The sequence below is a fragment of the Cheilinus undulatus genome, linkage group 6 (genome assembly GCF_018320785.1).
Source record: "Cheilinus undulatus linkage group 6, ASM1832078v1, whole genome shotgun sequence".
Taxonomy (NCBI): domain Eukaryota; kingdom Metazoa; phylum Chordata; class Actinopteri; order Labriformes; family Labridae; genus Cheilinus; species Cheilinus undulatus.
In genome coordinates, this window is record NC_054870.1 from 49,364,842 (window position 1) to 49,384,676 (window position 19,835).

The following is a 19,835-nucleotide window of genomic DNA, read 5'->3' on the forward strand; positions in this document are numbered from 1 at the left end:
CTCATCTGTCTTTCCCATGTTTGCATTAACTTTTTGACCTATCAAAGATTAATATGTGACCATTCAGCGTGTAAGACTATAGCTAGTCTGGTCAGAACTGCTGTACACATGATGACTTTGACAAGTGTGCCATATTCAGTGCATATTAGTGTGAGTTTGACATGCTCCTTGTCTTACAAATTTACTCTTCCTTGGACATGTAGAGATGATTAACAGGAAATATGCTCTTTTTGAGTTATCACACAAGGTCTGGTTCTAATTTTCAGACCCAGTGTTCTTTGTATTTTTGCCAACTAATAAAAGTCTTTTCATTCATTTTTTTAGAACAATACACGCACCTGTCTTGTGGTTCTTTAAAGCTGCAGTGCTGATTCAGAGAATTTAAAGCATATGAATATAATTCCAAAGATGCCTTGAGGTTTTAATGTATTTATTCATTTTAAAGCACACTGATAAAGACCGACAGTACAGTCTTTGTAGTGTTTGAAAATAAGTGGCCTCTGTTCTATTTGGCCTCGAAAGCCTGGAGACGGTGCTGATTTAGGAGAGCACAAGACAGATGAGACATGTTTGCCTTTTTTTACCCTGTTGTTTTTAGTCCAGGTTTCAATGAAGAATCCCTTCTGGTGGGAGGGGAGCTCAGATCATGTATCATGATGCCATTTTGCACATTTAGCCTGTACGACTCTATTTATCACACAGTCTGAGTCATGATGGTTCACAAACAAGTCACTTCCAAAGCAAACTGCAATCAGGGAAGAAAAGAGAACTGATTGAAATCACAACAGAACGTCTCTTATGAAATATGAAGAGCAAGGGAAAGAGATTCATAAATTTATAAGTTCGTGCAGTGCAGTCTTAATGGTGAAAATCTCCTCAGTCAACAATGATGTCTCCGCTGCAGAATGTGGATGTTTGGATTTCTCCTGCTGTGTTTTGCCTTGAATTCTCATCATCTAGTCTCGTGTGAAAATGCCCATTTATGTGTAAGATTTTTCTCCAGGATGACTCAACTCCTATCTTTCTTTTGACTTAGGAAAATGGTTCAGAATGCCTTGACACAGTGGGAGCTGTGGTTGTGGACCTGGAGGGAAATGTAGCTGCAGCGGTGTCCAGCGGAGGCCTCGCTATGAAACATCCTGGCAGGGTTGGCCAGGTAGTAAACCATCTTTTCTTCTACAACAGCATGTTTAGCCATGCAACAGCTTATTTAAGCAATAGCTTATTTTATAAATGAAGATGACACAGGCTTTTATGTGGAACTTACCACTATAGTTTTTGTTGTATATCTGCAAAGTCATATGAGCCAAAAACAGTTTTATTTTTAGCAAATTTCAATTCAAGTGTATGGCAAAACATGAAACAGGGAAATGAAAAAAGTCTTATAGTTTATATAGGGCTTTACGAATTAATGTAATAACCTTGATTAACTAGGGCCCATAATAAGTGCATCATTTCTTTCTTAAATTGCGACTAATTGCATGCATTATAGTTCCCTTCAGCAGAATTTGGTCAATCCTTTGCTTGTCAACAGTCGTCTTCACCTTGTGATATCAAACATTTACCTTTTTCTATTCCTGTATTTCCTCTCAATCCTCAATAAGTTCCTTTTTTCTGTGTTTAATTTCATGCCATGATCTTTAATTTATTTTCCAGAATAAAATCACGTCTGTATCCAAACAATAAGTCAGTACCCTTAATTAAAGATATTACAAAAATCCAAAATAAAACTACAGTTTTGAATGCAAAACAGTGGAATTTGAAAATGGAAGAAAATAGAGATTAATCATGATTGACTATAGAAATATTGAGCTAGATTTCAATTAGAAATTCTCATTGTTTGGCAGTTAATACAGTACTGTTTAAGTGAGATAAAGAAATGTATTCTACACAAAAATGTACACAGTGAAAAACTATTATGATACACCGTGGAAATAAAACACAAACAACTACACATATCCACGGTTAAATTGTCCCTAGTTTCTCTTTTAAATTGAATAATGTTTCAAAATGAATTGAAACATTAAAAGAAAAAAGCATCTTGCTCACACACTTGGATGCAGACACTGAAAATCGAGTTACAGAAAATGGAATGCAAAACAACCACAATCAGTTATGTGTTGTGCATATCCAAAAAGGGATTGGAGTACAAAGTTATTTTATCCCACCTATTCTCTTTAAATTAACAACAATTAAGCATAGCTTCCTTTTTAAATAAAAGTCTGTACAATAATGTACTTCTTGGACTTGCTCTACTAAACTGTTCATTGTGCAGTGCATAAATTTCACTGCTCTCAATCTGAACAATAACAAAAGAGGGTGCGTAGAGATGAGCTGCTTAGCTTAGCCCACTTTTGTTGCTCTCCTCTTATTTTAAAATTAGGGACTCTGTTCAATTAAAACTGCACTTCATAAGGTGTATGTACAAAACAATAAATCACAGATGAATTTCACATGATGAGGGTGAACATCTGTCTAAGGTGGCCTTCCTAGTCAATGCTGGGAGCTACCTGTAAAACATTTGGGGATAAATGGACTGCCAGTCTCTGAATATGTCTACAGGCATGTTGTGTGTATTCTGGTGCAAGATAAATGGCAGCAAACAATGACCATATGTGCGTTTCCTCACCCATGTGTCTTTCAGTGCCCAAAACAAGCCTGAAAAATGTCCCCGTCCTCTGCTTCAACTGGTTTGGGGATCATGTACTCTAGCTCCTCCAGTGCCTTCTCTCTTGTCTGCTTTGCAAAAACAAATACGGTTTAATATACAGGTGCTTAGTATTTTTTCAGCTCAACATTATACACTAGATTTCAGTCTTCATGGTTTGTGCTGCAGCCCACTTGCAAAGCATTCTGGGATCTATTGCAACATGAATCAAAGACGCTACTTTAAACAGCTTTTCTCCCTCGTTATGTGACATTCATTCATGAATGAAAACAGTGGTTTAGTGTTTAGAAATGAGTAGATTAGTAAATTCAGAAGGAGGCAACAGAGAAGGGTGGAGCTGAGCAGCACCTCTGTACTTGACTTGGAAATGTCTAGTGGGGCCATAATATTTTGGAGGCATGGAATGGGGGGGTGGAGTTACACGCAAGAGAAGGCACAGCCATTGACAGGGAATAATTTTGGTCCATCACAGAACAAGAATTAGATACTGCAATGAAATGGCAGCTTCCAGTAGATTTTCACATTTCCTTATGTAGTAGTAACTCTGTCATGGTGGGTGCTGTGACAAGACAGGCACTGCTACAACAATAGAAATGAAGATTTTCTTTCACTTTGTTCCCCCATAATGCCTCTGCGACGTTAGTACTGAAGGAGAATTGTCAGAGTTTTAAACCAGCTCCTTCACAGGTGGAAATCTGGTTGATATGATAACCCCAGGGCACAGAAGACTTAGTGGTTAAATTGTGTCACATGTATGAAGGCTGTATTCCTCCAAGCAGGTGGCCTAGGTTTAGGCCCTGCCTGTGCCTAAAAGGCTAAAAACCCCCCTCCCAAAAAAAGACCACCACGGCCCTTTCATTTTCCCATTGGAGTATTTTGGTCAAAGTTCATAACTTGAAGATTTATGCTATGTTTCAGCTCTTCCTGAATAAAAGTATTTAAACAGCCGTCCTTCTCTTTTCCAGGCTGCACATTTTGGATGTGGCTGCTGGGCGGAAAATGCCTGTAACATGAGCCCTTACTCTACAGCAGTGAGTACCTCAGGTAAACACAGCACACTCTCTCTACACACCAGCTCACAGTCTTTTACATGTGTGTTATGCTCCTCTCAGTGCTCATGTTTACCAGCAGCCTGTCTTTTGTTTGGGAGATGATATGAATCAGAAACAGATAGTCGATGTGAACCTTTTATTTAGCCTCACTGAGTCAAAGCTTGAAAATACTTTCCGATGACCTCCAACCATTCCCGCTGAGTGATTCTCATCAGTCACTTCCTCAGCTGATTGAGTCATCATTCCCCGCTCTTTGTTAGTCAGCTGCATGCCAGGTGCGTCCCAAAGCTCTGTGGATTTTCTGTGACATTTGACATGGGACACCTGCTGCAGATATGAGAGAGGGAGAGCTGCTGGGAGTGCAGTGGGAAGATGGTAAAACTGGCAAATGTCAAGTGCACTTACGTAGAATCTGATCATAGCTTGACTAATTAAATCTGCCGAGTAGAAACAGTTTTTGTTTGAGTATATTTAATACTATTTAAAATGAATGGGCTTATGGAAAAAATAACAAAGACTGAAATGTGCGCTATGTGTTAGCGCTTGCTGATAAGGACCAAAAACCATGACTCAATATTTTTAAGATGAATGATGATACAAGCTATTTATCCTAAAAATTTATTTTCTGTAAGGAATTAAGTTATTGTGAAAATACCAGGCTTATAAACATTTATTTGATTAAAATAACCTTATTGTGGTACTTTTTATCCAGATTAAACCTGCAGAAAAACAGCCTTTGGAATATTACCTATTATAACTCTTTATTTTAGGTGAAACATTGCTGCAGAACTTTTAAAGTTACAAATCTGGATTCCTTGTCCACTGTACTGACCAGTTGAAACAAGCGCAATATTGTTCTGTCTTGCATTAACAATCAGTTTTGGGCATTAAAATACCAAGTGACTGCACTTCGGTATGTAGGTCTGTAGCATGCATTAACAATATGTCTTAAAAGACAGGCTGATACTGGAACTCTCCAGCACGTCTCTTATGAAAACAACAGCCCATGCATAATTTCTGTGGTTCTTTTACTACAGTTTGGTGGCTTTTTAACAGCTTTTCCCACTCATTGACACTTTTCTCCCTTTTCTTTCCTTTTGGTTTTTGTGGTTTTATAAAAACAAAAAGTCAGAATGGTACCAGATGAAGAGCTCTTATAATTAGGGATGCACAATATTTTTGGCATGATAATGATATCGGCAGATATCAGTTTTCAGCTGATATTTACAGCCAGTATATCAACAGTATATATATATATATATATATATATATATATATATACTACATAGGTGATTGCGCTGGGCACAACGCACTCAAGAAGGTCCTCTGTGAGTGCTAAACATTTTGAATGAAGCCCCAGATGTAAAACAGCTACCAGACTGTTGACTCTCCACTTCGGTCTCAGCTCCACTTGACCCGGTCTCTTTTTACATTGGAGACACTTTGTGTTCTTTACTCAGGATATTGGAATTTGCCGATATTCAATATGCTGATATTTTCAAATTAATTACAGCTGATATTAATATTTAAATGAAGTTCTGATCTAAAACTTCGGTCCTTAAAACACAATTCAAAGTGCAAGGAATGGTGGTGAACAAAAAAAAAGACTTAAGCTGACAGGCCTGTTGGTCCAGCCTGAAAATCAACTGATGTATGAGTTCATCCAGCCAATATTTGCTGCTGATACAGGCAGATTTTTATAGCCAAAATACCTGCAGAAATGTTCATATCTGCAGATACCGCAAATCAGCTTTTTAAGGGAATATCTTCTGATACAGATGCCATGAAAAAATATTGCACATCTCTATTATATAGGATTAAAAAAAAAGATTTGTGTCAGTCATTGTCTGTATCAGCTTAGATGAGGTTGGAAATATCAGATACAGTATCTGTAAAATATCCAATATTATGCATCCCCAAATAATCCAGGTCTCTAAAAAGAGCTTCAGTTTCCAATTCAGATGAAGCACTTGCACATAAGGCATTCATGATTACCACATGGTATCTGAATGCCTTAAACAGATATAAACCCCTGTTAATGCATTGGGTGAAGAGGGTGTAAGGATGCATTTACACTACACACCTTAATGCTCAATTCTGTTTTTGCTCAGATCTGATTTGTTTCTTTGTCTGTTCAGACTCCTTCATTCATACATATATGAAAGTAGTCCGAATCTGATTTGACAAGATCTTAATTCCATAAAGATCTTGCTATTCAAACTACCAAAAAAACAGATCAGAGTCCAAATATCAGATACAGGCCTGCAGTGTGCATGCAGCCTAAGGGTTGAATTGAAATTCATTCCAGCAGCTTGATCTTGGTGAGTCAACAGACAAATATTTGATGCTGGAAATGTTGATCAGTTAAATCATAGTTCCTTAGAAGAAGTACCTCTTGGTGTATGGCATCTTAATTAAATATAGAAAATACAAATTGCAGTGTTGCTGCCCGATTCAGAAATTAAATAAAAGAAAATAAAAAAGCCCAAATTTGCTCTGATAACCACCTTTTATATCACTTATATAACCAGCATGTTATTTGTGTTTTTGGAGAAGAAAGTTCACTCATACAGAAAGTCCAAAACTAGACATTAAAGAGTTAAAAGGACAGGATCGATCTGCCATCTCAATCAGGAGTTCTTTCTTCTTGAACTTATTTATAAGGCTTTGTTTCCAGAAATGACCGTGCGTGCCTCTTGTAGCCAGCAGCTATGTTGCTGGTTGGGTCTGTTTGGTTTGAATGTGAATTTGAGCGGCTGTATTAGGCCACGTCTTTAAGATGTGCCGACGTCTGCCACATAGCTTCTGGGGAACATTAAAATCTTTTGATGTGGATGTGTAGCCTAATGCATTTCAGTGGAGACGAGCTGATTCGACCAGACAGGCCGAAGCTTGACTCATGTGGACTTGAACAACTGAGACAGCCAGCAGTTTGTGCTGCTGAAGCTTGTCTGGATGTATCATCAGCAACAGTCAGTGAGACAGTGAGGGAAGTTTAGTCATAGCAATGGATGATAGACCAAAAACATATCTCTGTGTGTTAGCTGAATGGCTGTATTCAGTGTATGACTGATATGTTTGTCTGTAGTGACTTATGGCCAGGAAAGCCATACATTTATCTTGCTTGCTGCTGTTGCTCTGCTTGTTTTGTCCCTTTCTGCATTTTCCTCTTCTCTCTTTATTTAGCTCCATTTTTTCTCTTCCTGCCCATTAAAGGGAGGTTATTCCTACCACTGAAACTTTGCTAAATGCTGTTTAGTGCTGAGCTCATGAGGGATTGCAGTCTAAATTGCCCAAATACTGGCAATGTTTTGGCAATTTAAGACTGCCATTTTTTAGAAATTGTCTTAGATAATAAATTCCCCATTATTTTTAAGATTGGTGGTATCAACAAGTATAAAATTTAAATGATTCTCAGTCATATTTATATCCAACAGTGAGTGAGAGAGAGCACAATATCTAAATTATTCAAATATGTCAGAAACATTTTGAAAGTGAGGAGCTGGCATGCAACGAGGATTAAGACAGTTTCCAGGGATTTTTCTGCAATTTTTTGATTGCAAAAGAAGCAGGGGTGTCACACTCAATCACAGCAGGGGTTGGATTCTGGATTGAAAGCCTAAGAGGTGATGACCATGAGGTGTCAACATCATTTTCACCAGTAATAAAAATAGGAAAAGAACTTAGCACCTATGATACATATTTTTGAAGTTTAAAAAGTCAAACTGATTGGTTCAAGGGTTAAAAATCTGAGATAAAAGTCCAGCCTATTAATGTCAAAGGTCAAAACATAAAATTAAAATAGAAAAATAATGTTTGAAAAAGGCAAATATATGAAAAAGAAAGTCAAAATCATGAGTTTAAAAGTTAAAATATTAGTTACATTTTTAAATTGAGTCTGAAAAGTAAAAATATGGGAATCAAAAGCCACAGTCAGGGGTTTAAAGGGTCAAAACATTAGATACAGTTTTAAATAATGAGTTAAAAAGGCCAAAATATGATTTAATGTTTGAAATGTTGAATCTAAAAGGTCAAAATATGAAATAAAAAGTCAAAATTATAAGTCAGAATGAAATAAAAATCATCAAAATCACAAGTTTGAGTCATAATTTGAGATGCAAAACTGAAAATATGAAATGAAAACAAATACATTTATTTTCCCACATACCTGATTTTTTTTTAGCTCATTTCTTTTACGCTTTACTTTTTTCCAGATTTGTATAACTTAACAAGGAAATAAAGCATCAAGGTTAATTTTAATTTTTATTTAACCTTTATTTAACCAGGAGAACAACCTCATTGAGATTAAAACTCTCTTTTTCAAGAGTGTCCTGGCCAAGACAGCAGCAGCATAGTCAAAGTTACAGACAAACAACGAGTAAACATACAAGTAAAATGTCAAACAACAGTACACTGAAAGAGAAAGCATCAAGTATTGTTAAGTTTACGTCTTTATACTGGAAGAAATCTGCAGACCTCATGGGCCGGTTATAATTGAAATATGATGGGATATATGGCTGGATATAACTGTACCACTGGCTGGATTTGGCCCCCAGGCTGTGAGTTTGACACCCCTGATCAAAAACAATAAAATGCCCAAAATAATCAAAAAGATCAAAGATGTCCAAAACATTGTAACCAGGATCAGGTGCTCTTCAGGATTAGAGGACAAGCATAAAACGGAGAAACTAAAGGATGTCTGGCCAGATTATTTGCAGATAGGGTTCATAATAGAAGTGGCAGTCAAAACGGAAAGTCTGAGGCACTCCGATGTAATAAAAACCCTGTATTAAACAGTGAGGACATTTTTTTTTGGCATGAATCACAACAGCAGATGCCACAAAGTACAAAAATACATTCTTACAGTAATGTTCATGCTAATATACAGATCAAAAGGCTTGTTAAAGTAGTCGCAACAAAAAAAATCATCAGTGTCGACTCGAAACTAGTAGTATCATCTGAATACGGGGCCAAGTAAGTGTGTGAATAAACAGACTATAATCAGAACATATGATAAATATCAATCACATGCCAGAGGTGGGTAGCCCTGACAGCCTAACTGCAAAGTGTGCATAGGAGTTCCATCTTTTTTTTTTTCTTTCAGATCAACATTATGAACTGTCAATAGAAGAAATTTTGTCTTGTCTTACCAGTTTAGCAATTGATGTAGTTATTCATTTAATACTTATTTCTGAGTAAGTATGAATAAAGCATACTGTTGTTTCAAAATAATGCATTTGTAGCCTTAGCCAATTTGCATTGCCTGTCCCTTGCTCGGCCTGGAAAGTACATAAGGCTCCATGTAGTCCATCTGGTCACGGCTCCTTCTGTGCTGCATACTCTGGAGCCTAATGTGGCCTTTTCAAGTCAAATTCTAGATTCTTAAAATGCCAATAATTCCGTTCTGTGCTGCTCCACTCCATAATATTATCAGCGGTGCTGTCTGCCAGCATGTGTCTATCTGAACAGAGCAGATCAACCCAGACAGGAAGTCAGACATGAGCAGAGGACCGGGTCAGTTTCAACATAAAACATCAGGTACAGACCTCCGATCATTCAACCCATCACTGTACAATGACACATCCAAAAAAGAACAAATGAACAAAAATCCTTCGAAAGGCAAAGCAACATGCTGTTTGAATGTTGTTTGTGTTTTTACCAGTGTCAACAAGCGATCTCGTGTTGCTCAGGCTGCACTCCAGAAATAGACCCGGCGGCCATGTGCTGTCAGTTGAAGCCAAACCATAGCATATACTGAACACTGCAGACACTGACCCTGTGGAAATAGTGGGCTGTATCTCAACTGGAAATAAATCAATAAATCTTAAAAAAAAAAAACATAACACTCTTTCTGCTCTGATTATTTTATATTTAAACATTTTAAGGACTTAAAAATTGTCCTGAAAGTCCAAAGAAAACATCTCAGGCTCATCTTACTAAAAAAGATCCTGTTTTAGGATTTTAAACAAGGTAAACCAAGTGATAATCTCCTTCTCATCAGTTATCCCAGCAGATGAAGTGAGGGTCTTTACTCTGTATGAATTTTCACCTCATCCTGTTTTCCTATATTGTGGCTTTGCCTTTGATGTTACAGAAAAAAAGCTTTTCCTTATGGGTATGGATGGAGCGCATGATGTGTGTTCCAGTACAGCACCTGTTTTTAATTTCCTAACATGAAAGGCATTCCCATCAAAAGACACAGAAAAACAGTCATTTTTATTCTGAAATGAGGAGCATGATCTGGAAATGGGCAAACATAGTTTTTAAGGCATATCAGTATGATGTACAATAAGATATAAGATAATCAGTGGTTTTAGAGATCTTGATTTGAAAACTAAGATTGTTGTCAGGCCTAATGCGCTGTACATAGATTGTTTACCATAAAAACACTAACAGAAATATGCTTATTGATCAAAAGATAATCTTTTTGAAATTTAAAGTCTAAAAAGGACTTATTAGATGTAATTCATTTAATTTAGAGCATGTAAAAATCTAAAATAATATTGATACCTACTTAATATCTTAGCAACAATAACATAAGTCATTGATACCTACTATTATGCAATTGATTGTGTACTATTATAATCAAAACTTGCAGGCAAACTCCTGCACACAGCATAAACTGCAACAATACATTGGCAACATTTGGAAAAAATGCAAGAACTGGTGAGGGGCAAGGATTTTCCTCACTCCTTGCCAGTTTCTTCCACTTTTTCAGATGATATCAAGATTTTTGTGCAAGTTAGATAGCTCTCTTTTTATTGGTTAAAGATATAAGCAAAGTTCTTGAAGCTTTGAACTTTTGGATCCCATCAATTTGTTATAAAATGAAGATTTGATCACTTAGAAATACTGTGACTATATGTAAGAGCTTATCTGCAGTTTTTGACAACTAGGATTGAAAAATTGCCCATTACTGGGCATCTAGGACTTTTAATTTTGTTTCTGTGTTATCAAACAGATTTCTTTATGGTTTGATATATTTTACGAGAATCATATTTTTTTAGAATTCTGCTATCATGACAACCATTTGTTATTGTTATTTTTTACTGAAAACTATATCAAGTAGTGATCTTCCTGGTTGGATAATCTATGAATTAATACAAATAATGAATTGTTAGGGATGCACAATATTGGATTTTTGCCAGTAGGTGTTATGACAGTATTTCCAAACATCATTTTTGCTGATATTGATCCACACTGTAAAGAACACCGAGTGTCTCCTGTGCAAAAAGAGGCTAAGTCAAGTGAAGCTTCGAAAGAGGAGAGGATAGGTAGGCAGATTAGAGGTTGTTTTAAAATGTCTCCTTTATTCCAAGGCAGTGGAGGAGCAGTTCATCTACCTTGGTAGTGTAATCCATTGATCTGCTGATTGCAAGACTGAGATCAACCGTAGACTTGGACTTGCGTATGGGGTGGTGGGTTTGCTTTGCAAGACAGTGTGCAATACCAGTGTCTTAGAATGCAGACAAAAGTCAGAGTCTTTCAGTCTGACTCTTGTGAGGCCTGGACGCTGACTGTTGGCCAGAGGTGCTGACTGGGTCCTTTGTGACAACTTCCCTTCGATGTATCTTTGGGTATATCATTGGTAAGACTGTCCGATGCGGACATGATGGGAAGGGTGAGCTGCATGACAAGGGAATGGTAGCTGCACTTTTTTTGTGCATACTGGGGGCCCAGGACCTGGTGGGCTGGTCCAGACACTAGGGTGAGGCAGTGTGCGACATGGAGGGGTCAGCTAAGGAGAGATGGGGCATGGGCCTGGCACAGGCCTGGAGGATGGCCATCAGGAGGCCAGAACAGCAAAGTGCTGAACCGGCATATGCTCCCATACCTGACCTGACCTGCTTCATTCAAAATGTTCAGGTTTCCTTTTAGGCCTCATTGAGTGAGTGCCCCCCTTGGCAACAACCTGTATCTGGTGGTAAAGAATACATTTTCATATCTGCTGATACATATATGTAACTTTTTAGCTAATATCTGTGAGTTCTGATATTATCCTAATAATATAATACGTCCTGAGTCTAAAGTCAAGAAAACAATCAGACTTAACCACTATTTACTTAAGATAGGATTGCTGTTGCAATTTGCAGAGGGCAGAAAATGTGAAGTTGGTTTGCAGAATGTAACCCCTGTAGCAATGCTAGCTCGGGCAGCCTTCTATCCTCTTATCAGGTTATCGTCCACATTCCTGTTCTTAATGGTGTCACTCAGTGCTTGGGTTATATAATCTGACACATTCCACTTACAAAGTTTCCCTATTTTCTACATTAAAGTAGTGCTAAACTGCTCTGTTTCTACAAGATGCTATCGGTGCTATCAGTTCACTTTTGTTTTTGCTGGTTGAAGAGATTGGTGGCAGCATGGCGGCAGCCATTAACCAGAGCTACAGTGGCTACTAGTAGTTGGAAGGTGCATTGCACTTGAAGTAGAGTATCCGACTGTGATTGTGGAACTGGACCGAAAATTTTACTGGCTAGTTTAACAGACTAGTATTTCTTTCACCTGCTACAGAGGAATATGACATTAACTATTCATCTGGCCAATCATACTCATCCCTAATATGAATTTGGAGATTTCCTATTGCCATTCTGCTAAAATATGCTATGGTATGATTTTTTGTCCACATCTCCCACCCTTAGCATAATCCTCTCCTTTTTGTCCCTCTTTTTCCTTCCTTGTTTTGTAATGTGTTGCTCATATGTCTTTGCTTTAAAAGAGCTGCCAGCTTTGTCTGGCCTTTACTTTCTTGAGCACTATGTCAACATTTGTTGGCCTCTCACTTCTCTTCTATTGCATTTCTCCTTAAGTCTGGGCTTCTCTCTGCAGTTTCCGTTAAACTCTGTTTGTGTTGCCATGTTCAGTTCCCTGGGACATAGCGGGTTTACGGTAACACGTTACAAAAGGCAGAGTACCTGGCCAATCTGACATTCTGCTCTCGTTAAATACGAACCTCACATCGCTCCAGGCATCTGGTCTCCACAGTTACAGACCTGCATTCAGTCTTGTTGTAGTTACCTGATGTTTAATGGGGCCCTCATTTGTGTTTACAGAAACAACAAGGCTGTATTATGCAGTCTTTATGGGTTTTCACAGGAGCTTTTGCCAGACATTTTTGTGTTTTTTCTCAAGTTTTAGATTCCTTGTCTTTGTCTTGAGTCTGTGCAGACTTTACATCAGAGAATGAGTAATTGTAGGCGTGTGCATGACATTTTTAATCTGTCTTTTCCTTTGCAAGAAGAATATATTTGTTTTAAATGTTGATCCTTTAAGCGGTAGCATATCTCTTTATATATAAAACAGCACACCTGCTAAGCTTAGACTTGGAAGTGGTTGAGATTAAGGTGAGATATTTGTACTGGCTGCCTCTGCTTTTATGGTTCCTGGTTTGCCTAACAAAAGCTCTCTTTCTCCACTAGCTTCAAATTACACCAAATAGTGAATTACCGAAGAGAATCAGAAGAATTCAGGTGTGATGTGCAGCCAACGTGCAAGTAATTGTTTAAATAGATTCAGAGGATTTGGCCGTTTTTTACCCAGAATATAGTAATAACTGCAACAACATATCTCATATCTCTCCAATACACTGTCTCACTTTATGTTGACACAGTTATTGAATCACAGAAACTTAATCATATAATGTCAGAAAACATTGCCACATGCAACCAAATACTTAATTTTTACCCACCCAGTCAAAAAGCCCCTCACATTGATGGTCACTTAAGTGCTTCGTGCATCGTCAGCCATGCAGAAAAGAAGTCAAGATGCTACAGTATATCAAAATGAATCTTTTTTAATGGAACCTTTATATCCTACAACTTAAAAAGTAAGTTTCATGTGTGCCATCCTGTAATAGATGCATCTCACCCTAAAAGGACATGCATAGTAAATCTGTCATTTGATGATTCATCCTACTATAAATTAATCTACCCTAAGCCTTTTGCAGACTTTTTTTCTCACTGCACAGGACCAGAATAGCAGCATGGAGGCTATGTTTAAAGTTGTGTACTACAGAATATTCAAATCCTTGCAAGGTAGGTCTAATTTTTAGATAAAAACATCTCATTGCATTTATTAAATGCTGTGTTCACCTTACAGGTCCAGATAAATATCTAATTTCAAGATATCAAAAGCAAAAAATAAGACCTGAATTGCTAAATCTGCTAATGCAGCAAGAAAATTTTACATAAACGTCTTGAGTTGGGATGCTCATATATTAATGAATGGTTTGATTCTCTGCCCAAACCAGAGACCAGCGTGGTCCGTGCCTGGGATTTGGGTCAGGCCTGCCCTTCCCCTTTGGACCCCGGCTGCGGCAGGCTTGAGAGGAGTAAAAGATGACCTGTCAGACATATCAGTGTAAAATATTTCATCCTAGATTTTTGATTTTCTGTCTATTTTTCTTATATCTTAAGAGCAACTAAAAAAATACTGCTGCCCAGCTCCTCTGGTCATGTTTCTTGAATGGGCTCTATGCACAAATCACTATGGCATTTTGCTCCCAAACTTCCACTGGGGAGATTGAGCACCAAAGAGAACAGCGTATGATGGCAGATATGTTGCAGTTTATTTGCTGTTTGCATGAGTTACTAAGCTGACTGTCAATGACAAGTTGAATTTAGCTGAAGGTGCATATTGCAGCACTATTAAACCATTTTTGAAATGTCACTTTAGCACATTTGGATGCCATTATGATAAAGAGTAAACACAAACAACAATAGAAACAAACAAACATAAAAATCGTTGGTCGGAAGTTGTAAAGCGGCTTTATTTTCCACCGGAAATACGTCACAGCCTGCCGTGTGTAGAGTCTATTAAGAAGCCTTTTCAATAAAAACCTCTCTTCAAATGGATTATTTACCAAAACATTACATCACTGTATTCTTTTAGGAGAAAATCTGTTAAAAAAGGTTCCAGCCTTAGTGGGCCAAAAGTGAAACAGTGCAGTGGAGGATGAGTTAAGGAGAGGGAGCATAGCTTGCAGTTCTGCACGAGTGGAAGGCTAAACTAAGTTTACTAATCAAGTTAATGAAGAGCAGTGCACACTGTAGTCTCTGTTAACAGAGCAATGATATCCAAAAATGTCTGTGTTAAGTGCACTGGGACGTCTGTGCATCTGTTCATCATCCTCACTGCTCTTTTTATCATAAGGAATAATGTGGCTTGCCTATAATATATGCTTCTGTGGAGCTCCTATTATGATCTCATCTGAATAGATTTCTGTCAGTAAAAAATCCAGAAATTGAGTTTGAAATTATCATTATAAGAGCATACTGATTAAAAAATGTCAGGTTTAAATCAAGCATGTATGGAAAGGATTGGTGTGGAATTTTTCTCCAAATATCACCTCTTATCTAAATAAAAAAATATTTTCAAGACAGTTAAAAGGGTCAATTTTCTTGCCCCAGTGTAATGTTTTACGTATTACAAGCAATTCTGGTCCTATTTTTCTTTTTAAAACTTAAAACGAGGCGTTTATTTAGACTTAAAAGGTAAATGTGGCTATAGACAAATGTAAGATAATGAGATATTTTGACTGGAAATAATGTGCTTGCGTAGATTTGAGTTTTGCAGTGCACAACTTCTCAGTCGTGTAGCCTTGTTTCTGTGCAGGGAAACTAAGTTGGTTTCAGCCTGCACAGATCAAAACAATCATTAGTTTTACATGTAGTTGTAATCACTTAAACCAACCTGCCACTGTTTCATGTCTCAACTCCCCACTATTAGTCAGTGGTCTAATAAAAATAGTTTCCTCTCGTTTACTCTCCAAGTTTAGGTAAACAACTCTGTTGATGTTTGGCAAATCAGTTGGAAAATAATCTTTACCTAATACCATGAAATATGAGTTAATTACTATTTACATAAAATTACTGCTGGAGTGTTTAATAATGACATTTTTTAAAGTTTCTATGCACAACAACCTACAACACAGATGTGGGATTAATGCTGGGTGGTTTCTGTTTCAAATTCCACGAGCAGCTGGGAATCTGGGCAGAGAAAACTCAGTGAGAAACACAAACCATCTTCATTCAGCAATTAATGTCAGTATGCCCTTGAGCAAGGCAGTTGTGCTTGGCAGCTCAGAGCTGCCTTCATGTTTGATTAGAAAAATAAGCTTTATGCTGCTCAAATATGTGCAGAAGCTCTAAATCTTTGAACTGAGCTGAGACAGTCTGTAATCTTTTCCACTATGAAACAATATGTATCAGAGAATGTGATGCTTTAAACAAGAAGTGTTAGAATTACTGACAGTAATGACAAAATGATCACGTAAATACACGGAAACATCAAGGTGGAATTATGAAATAAACATTTAATATCACCAAAGGCTGATTCTTAACTAGTGTTGAATTCTTGGGCATGTATTGTTGGTACTGTCTGTGCTAAAACCTTCATGTTGATCACTGACCAATTTCAGGCATTGTTTGCTGTTCAGGGAAGAACAAGGGATGATTTTGCTCTTATTACCCGGACATGCTCTGCTTTATATTTTGGTTATACAACAGCTTACTATGGAACAGTGAGTGCAGAACCATGAGCCAGTTCTCTTACTTCAGTCCTTTTTTCCCTGATTGTGGAACCACATCTGAAAGCAACATGGCTGCAGGCTAACTTTTTAATAGGGCTGTACATCTTTACTTGACTCATGATTCAATTTCATAACGTTCATCCTGTCAGTTATTTGATTTGAAATCACGAGGCACTGGGTTGGGTTGCATTCCTTGTTTTCTATATCATAGCACATTGCTACTAAAATTCACAGGGCAATTCTGTGCAGTGCTTCTAGGGCTGAACGATTTGCAAAAATAATCTAATTGTGATTTTTTCCCAAATATTGCGATTCCAATTTAATATGCAATTATTCTTGGGTTAATCTTGTATATTTTTTAACAAATTCAAGTCTAAACCATTATAAGAAATTGACAATTGAATGTTTGCATAATGTGCATAAAAGCTCTGCCGCTGCAAAAAATTGATTTATTAAACTGGTATTGACACATTTCAAGTTAAAGAAATATTGCAACTTCTGCGATGTGAAAATTGCAGCAGGCCATATTGCCTTTTAATCTAATTTGCGATTAATTTCCCAGCCCTAAGTGTTAGGCTATGGGATGCCGGGCAGTGCGATGTGATAACTGATGCTTGCATGCTATTAGTACACCGTGCAACAGATGTGCAATGTAAAGGAAAGCGGTCTACGTCACCGAGCACCCTTCAAATTCTCTTCACTACTTATTCCAGCTGCTCCATCAGGCAGCTGCTTCAGAGGACATTTGACCAATAAGAGAACTTAGAAGAACTCACTACTGCCATGTGCATTTTAGACGAGGCTAGTTAGATGCTACCTTTCTTTTTTCTTGTTTTTTTTCCTAGCTTTTTTCCTATATCTGTAATGGGGCAGCTGAAGAGAGGCAGTATATATGGGGAGAAAGAGTGGGGAAAGATATGCCTTAAATAACGCTTGGATCAGGAATCATTCCCGTGTCCAAAGAAACAAGGACTCCAGCCTCAATGTGTGGGTTCCTGCTAAACAAGTGCCCTAGTCTGCCAAAAATAGATTTGTAAATATTGATTTAAGCCATGATAAAGCAGTTATCAAATAATTTAGACAAAGGTCTTTTGATAAGAAAAGCATGCTTAGGCCTTTTGGGGGTGTTATCAGTGAAACAATTCAAATCTATGATGATTTTTGATGGCAGTGTGTCACTTTTCTTTGCTCTTGGGTCCTGGGGGGCCTCCACTTTTGTTAAGTACATATAGGGGGGCTTGTAGCGCCACATTATGTAATAACACCACATTATGTAATAATCCTAACCATAGGACTTAGTGTCGGCTCCAAGGTATGCCCTACCCAACTACCTTGCCCTAACTCTAACCGCTTAGTGACTTATGCCTAAACCTAACCCCCCTTCAGGGCTCTAGACTAAACACCTAACCTTAACCTTAGGACTTAAGTTGTGCTCCAGGGTATACCCTACTACCTTGCCCTAACCCTAACTGCTTAGTGGCTTACAAAATGCGGCGTTATTACATAATGAATTGAAAATGTATTACATTATTAAATAATGTGGTGCTACAGGGCTCTAAGGAAAAATGGTCAGGAAATACTTCCCTAGACACTACTTGTTAACATGTTTTGCACATGTGCATTTTAAAAGCACCTTATTATTATTATCATTATTAACTGTTGTGTGAGCTTTTGACCAAAAATAATTTTTAGGGCTGTCAAAGAATTAACGTTTAATTTTCAAAAAAAAAATCTGTAGTTAATTTCAGTTAATTGCATCCTTTTTTAATTGTATTATAAAGTTGTCTACCATTTAATACAACTGGTTTGTTTGACTTGCAATTGATCATTTCTGATGTAAAAATTTCCAATTTTTTAAGGTTATCAGGGGGATTTTTTTCCCAAGCCTTAAAAGAGTCACAAATCATCACAAAAGAGCCACATGTTGAGTGTCTCTGTGGTAGACAAAAACATTCTCTTGAATCTTGACATCAGAATTGACTTTAACTTCTGTCTGGTGAGCAGTCAAAGGAAGCTTCATTACCACTTGTCAGTGTTCTGTCTTGATTTAATGGTGTGAGCTCATAAAGAGTGAGCTTTGTTTATGTGTCATAAACATTTCACTCATGGTGACATTTCACCATGACATTTATACAGTCATACAGTGTTTGTGTAGCCAACAACCTTAGTGAGTTGTGTCTGAGCTATTCCAAAGAAACAACCATTTACAGTACGTGGTCAAAGTTGTGTCTGTGTGTCTTCTCTCAGGCTGTGGGGAGCATCTGATTCGCACCATGCTGGCACGGGAATGCTCTGCTGCCATGCAGTCTGAAGATGCCCACCAAGCACTGCTGGAGGCTATGCAAAACAAGTTCATCAGTGAGTCACCCACACGCAGCTCCACCCCCGCTCATTTCCATACTCACTGGTTTGCCAGCCAAGAGCGTGTTTGCGAGACACACAATTATGCACGAATAGAATTAAACTGACAAACAGATGTTGCATAACACAAGGAACAACTGGAAACACTGGAAATAATAGAATCAGATGAGACAGCTTTTGATTTATGGATCATTTTCACTGTTTAAACAGAGCCTTCAAATGTTCCTCACATCACAGCTGACAGCCACAGACCATTTTAGAAGACATAATTGCCCCGTTGAAAGTTCATGTGAAGATGTTATGTTTTTTTTGCCATATTCTCTGAAGTGGTCATTTTCAGAGAGCCTTGTTAAGTGTGTTTTCTGCGTCTGTGAATGACCACTGGGAGAGCTGAGAGCTGAGACAGAGAACATGTGGAAACACGCGGTGGTTTCTGCCTTGTCCTGGCCTCCTTTAGAAGTCTGTCCCAGCTCGGCTTTGTCATGGACATCTGTTACACCGAGACATTTGGATGGGCTGGATGAAGTCAATTTAGAGTTAATTCTTCTGTTGTTTCCTTTCAAGATGCACATTAAGTTAAACAAAGCTCCATAAATCCTATTTTAGAAAGAGGAATCACTGAAGTGTGTGAGATGTGGAGGCATCTCACTCTAATTCTGTGATAGATTTGTCACGTTCTATAAAAAGAAGACTTTAGTAACAGTACCATCAAGAATTAAAATGAAAAGGGAATCATATTTTACATGCCAAACACACTTAAATCCCCATTCAAAAACAAGTCTTTTCTTTTATTTTTCATTGTAATGGATTGATGAAAATCCAAGAATCAGAAATACTTAATTGATACCAGGGAGGAAATTTGGATTCTATAGCTGCTCTTGTACACAGTACAGCAGTAGCAAAAAGAAAATGAAAATAGCAGTATGAATAAAATAAGACATCAGAATAAGATCTGAGCAATGAATATAACAAGAGAGTACTGGAGGAATGATGCTATGCTAAAAAAATAAATTAAAGCACATAGAAATATTAAAGCATGTTAAGTTAATGTTAGTTTGTTGAAAGAGTACTATTCATACACATAGCAATGCAAAGTTCTGTATGCAGTTAAACACAACATTTATAACATTAAGAGTATTAGATGGCAGAAAAACACTTAAAAGAAGGTAAATATCAAAGTATTAACATAAAGCAAAATAGGAGAAATTATGTTAAGCAAAAAGAA

The 19,835-nt window shown here is 37.5% G+C and overlaps 1 protein-coding gene across 2 annotated transcripts in view; it reads left to right on the top strand.

The window, feature by feature from the left end:
- tasp1 (taspase, threonine aspartase, 1) overlaps positions 1-19,835 on the top strand; it is a 56,825-nt gene that overhangs the window by 13,275 nt on the left and 23,715 nt on the right. For both annotated transcript variants that reach the window (XM_041790071.1, XM_041790072.1), the window contains exons 9-11: positions 1,037-1,156; positions 3,634-3,712; positions 18,497-18,607. In XM_041790071.1, coding sequence (XP_041646005.1) covers positions 1,037-1,156; positions 3,634-3,712; positions 18,497-18,607 — 310 coding nt within the window. The remainder of the gene's footprint in view (positions 1-1,036; positions 1,157-3,633; positions 3,713-18,496; positions 18,608-19,835) is intronic.